Genomic DNA, 3,738 nt, shown 5'->3' on the forward strand with positions numbered 1-3,738 from the left:
TACATAATGCGCCTTATACTTATTTATATGTATTAAGAACGATACAATATTTCACTTTAGTATAATTTTATTGCCAGTTGAGTTGGCATGTGATGTAAAAAACGGCAAGATTTTTAAAGCCAATCATATAACTTAAAACACAAAAGGTTAATTAAATCACAGTGTCATTAAAATCTTTATAAAACGTACTTTTATTTTCTTTCTTAAAACATGCAGGATTTATTTAGAGAGAAAGATAAAGGAAAACTTCCTCTCTTCAATAGGTTAATTACTTGTTCAGTTTAAGCATTTTAATATTTGCAAAACATAAAATAATCGATTTCAAGGCAAATGTAAAATGAGAATCCAATAGGAAATAGAAAATATTAGAATGCTGTATTTATTTATTATTGTATTGTTTGTGGCATGTATAGGAACGAAAGATTCTTATAAAATAAAATAAAAAATGTTTAATATAGTTTTGTTTCAACTGTTGGTATGCTTTCTGAGAAAATAAGTTTACAATTGTAATTTTTGGAAACAGGTATATTTGAGTATATATTAATTCTCCATTGCTTATTGATCATATACGACCTTAGCAGTTTATCATAATATCATTGTATTTATTAGCATGCTGACATCCTATTAGTATTTCGTGGTTTCTCGGAACGTTAAGATCGTAATTTGGCATACATATTCTTGGTATTAACGATCTATGGTGATATATTAATAATTTAACTAATTATTGTAGAGGATTACATTTTTATTGGCATACAACTTAAATTTATATGGTAAGTCATTAACAATACCTTTTTTACGACCTGCAAAAACGTACAAAATTATGTACGAACGATTTTATTTTCGATGAAAGACATACTTATCAACTATCGAAATTGTTGATGCATCATTAAAGCATAAATTTTATATTTCTATTCTTCCAATGTTATATTCAAAACCGACAAAAATTATTTTAGCAATAATAGCATATATTTTATCATTTTAACATCATAAGCTAGATTAAAATTTTTTATTACGTACTTATAGTACGAAAGCAGGTATATAATAAATGCGAAATTTCATATTGTATGCACAGTTAGTGATTTGTTTATCTAACTGTGTGTGTGAAATTTGATTATAAAAAGTAATAAACAGAACAACTTGTTAATAAATATATGCCGAATTGTCATCAGTGATAACATCAGTGATAATTGACATTTCTTTCTTGAGAGAAAACATATCATATCTTTATAAATCGTTGCCTGAATCTAAATTTCTAAGTTCGGAGTATTAAGAAATTAATAAAGTTAATTTTTGATTAACAGCTTTAATTTTAAAAAATGAGCATTACAATGAAGTAACAGTTCCTTAGCACACATACATTTATGCTACTTTCACATCCAAAAACAATTTTCTAGAAAATTATTAAAAATTTATATACTTTTACTTTTTCCGTCATTTTCATTTAAATTTTTATAAATTAACAATAACTATTTTAAAGAATAATAAAAAGTATAATAAAAAGCTATATCCAATATTTTCCTATATAAATAGAGTACACCTATGAGAACAAAAATTCCTATAATTTTAATACATTCTCTTATTAAAAGACATTATATGAATTTAGTTTATATTTGTCGTTTTTCTAACAAAAAGTCATTACTTTGCAGAAATATTTAAAACAAAAACAATCATGAAATTTCTAAAGGCGTTATGTTTAGTAACTCTTATCATAATAAGTTATGATTTTATAAATAAAATATATGGCTCGAAAAACAAGAAAAACGAATTCCGTTCTGAAGTTGAACAAATTGGCCGTTTACCAACATATATAGTACCCACGAATTATAACATCAAGTTGATACCAAACTTCGGAAAGAACTATACTGCTTATACGTTAGAAGGCGAAACCAGTACCAGGATCCGTATTTATAACAAAACGCAATATATACAATTACACCAATATTTTTTGTTTATATTTAATACGCCTATATTGATTAACGAGAATAACGGCAAGAGCTATGAAATATTATGGGAACAACATATGTATAATTCTACAACGCATATATTAACATTTTACCTCGCGGAGGCTCTCTCGCCTGGGTTTTATATTCTGAATATGAAATTCTACGGTATGCCGGTTCATCCCAAGGAAAATGTTTTAACATTTGCACTTACAAAAAGAATACGAGGTGTAATGTGAGTAAATATTAAGAGATTAAAAACGCACCACATATTATATATTGACAAATGTACATTTACCAGCTCTTAATATTTCTTAATTAATTACACAGGCCTGCGAAAATGAGACTTTGGAAAATCCACTGAGATGTAGAAGTGGTTTCCGACTTTAAATTCGTAACTTTAAATCTGTGGCAAGATTCGGATTCAGCGCAAAAAATTATGTCAACAAGCACCCTCACATCTCAGTGGACCAAATCTCGCAGCACTGTGTTACTGAAGATTCTCCATTATCTTTCATTAAAATTGCAGGTGGTTAAACGCAGTGCATTTTCAACCTATTAGGGGCCGACGATTATTTCCATGTTGGGATGAACCAGCATTTAAAACCACTTTTAAGATTTCTATACAGCATCACAAAGATTACATGGCTTTATCGAATATGCCGATTCAAAACTTAGAGCTTGCGGATAATAGTATGGTTTGGACACATTTTCACCCTACTCCGTTAATGTCAACATATCATGTGGCAGTTGTGCTGACCAATTTTCCCTTTCATCGTATTAACGCAAATACCATCGAACATCAATTTAAATGGTGCAGAACATATTCCGCACAATATACAAAATTTGCGGAGAATATATTTGAAATTGTTACATCACATTTAGGATTCAGGTTCAATAAAAAAATCGCAAAATTAGATCACGTTATTCTTCCAGAATCCAAAAGTATGTGGAATTGGTATTTGCGAGATGGCATGTCGCAATGGGGACTTATTTTTTATAGGTAATATATATACATTATTAAGACAGAAAGAGAGAAGAGAAGATATTAATGTGTTAATATTTTTATCCTTATATTGGTTTAAAGGAAAAAAGTATGAACATGCAACATTAACATTTAAAATTCATTAAAAAATATTTTTATATTTATATTGTTTCTCATGTTTACCTAATCTAACGAATAAAAGTAAAGCGTTACTTGTAACACCGTTACCGTCATAAATTACTTTTTTGATAACTAGTACTTTTTTTTTAACACCAGCCTAGTTACATCTTTTTCATAATGGTAATGAATTTTAAATGAAGTTATATTTATCATTATTTTCATTATATTAAGCATATTTATACATACGTAATTTTTATAATTATATTCAGTATTAAGAATCTTTATTTTAGACCGCATACGTGAGAAACACAATCAATATTAGAAATTTAAAATGCTTATTACGGTCGAAGCTCAATCTTCATTGCTTTAAATAATTAAATCTTGAATTACTAATATACACTATATATATGCTTGTATGTATACTATATTGTAGTCTTTTCAAACTGCGCGTCGAATTGTTTTTTCGGACTATAAATAATGAGACTTTGGAAAATCTATTGAGATGTAGACGCAATTAAAACTACTCTAGTAACCATGAATTAAATTGACAAGCAATTTAATAATTTAATGCTATCATCAAACATTATATTATAAAGATGTTAATATTCTATGATATATATAAAAATATGTTAATATGTTGAAACTGTTAATAAATTTATTGCGAAAAATATTACCGCAGTGGTCTAATGGCTT

At 27.5% G+C, this 3,738-nt stretch overlaps 1 protein-coding gene across 1 annotated transcript in view; it reads left to right on the forward strand.

Moving 5' to 3' along the window:
• Nucleotides 1–1,669: 1,669 nt before the first annotated feature.
• Nucleotides 1,670–3,738, forward strand: part of LOC108767833 (aminopeptidase M1-like) — a gene marked incomplete at its 3' end in the record, with an annotated part of 5,414 nt that continues 3,345 nt past the window's right edge. The window contains exons 1-2 of the mRNA XM_018517902.1: nucleotides 1,670–2,175; nucleotides 2,470–2,943. Of these exons, the coding sequence (XP_018373404.1) occupies nucleotides 1,670–2,175; nucleotides 2,470–2,943 (980 nt within the window). The remainder of the gene's footprint in view (nucleotides 2,176–2,469; nucleotides 2,944–3,738) is intronic.

Source organism: Trachymyrmex cornetzi, unplaced genomic scaffold, assembly GCF_001594075.2.
Source record: "Trachymyrmex cornetzi isolate Tcor2-1 unplaced genomic scaffold, Tcor1.1 scaffold73, whole genome shotgun sequence".
In the NCBI taxonomy this organism is placed as follows: Eukaryota; Metazoa; Arthropoda; class Insecta; order Hymenoptera; family Formicidae; genus Trachymyrmex; species Trachymyrmex cornetzi.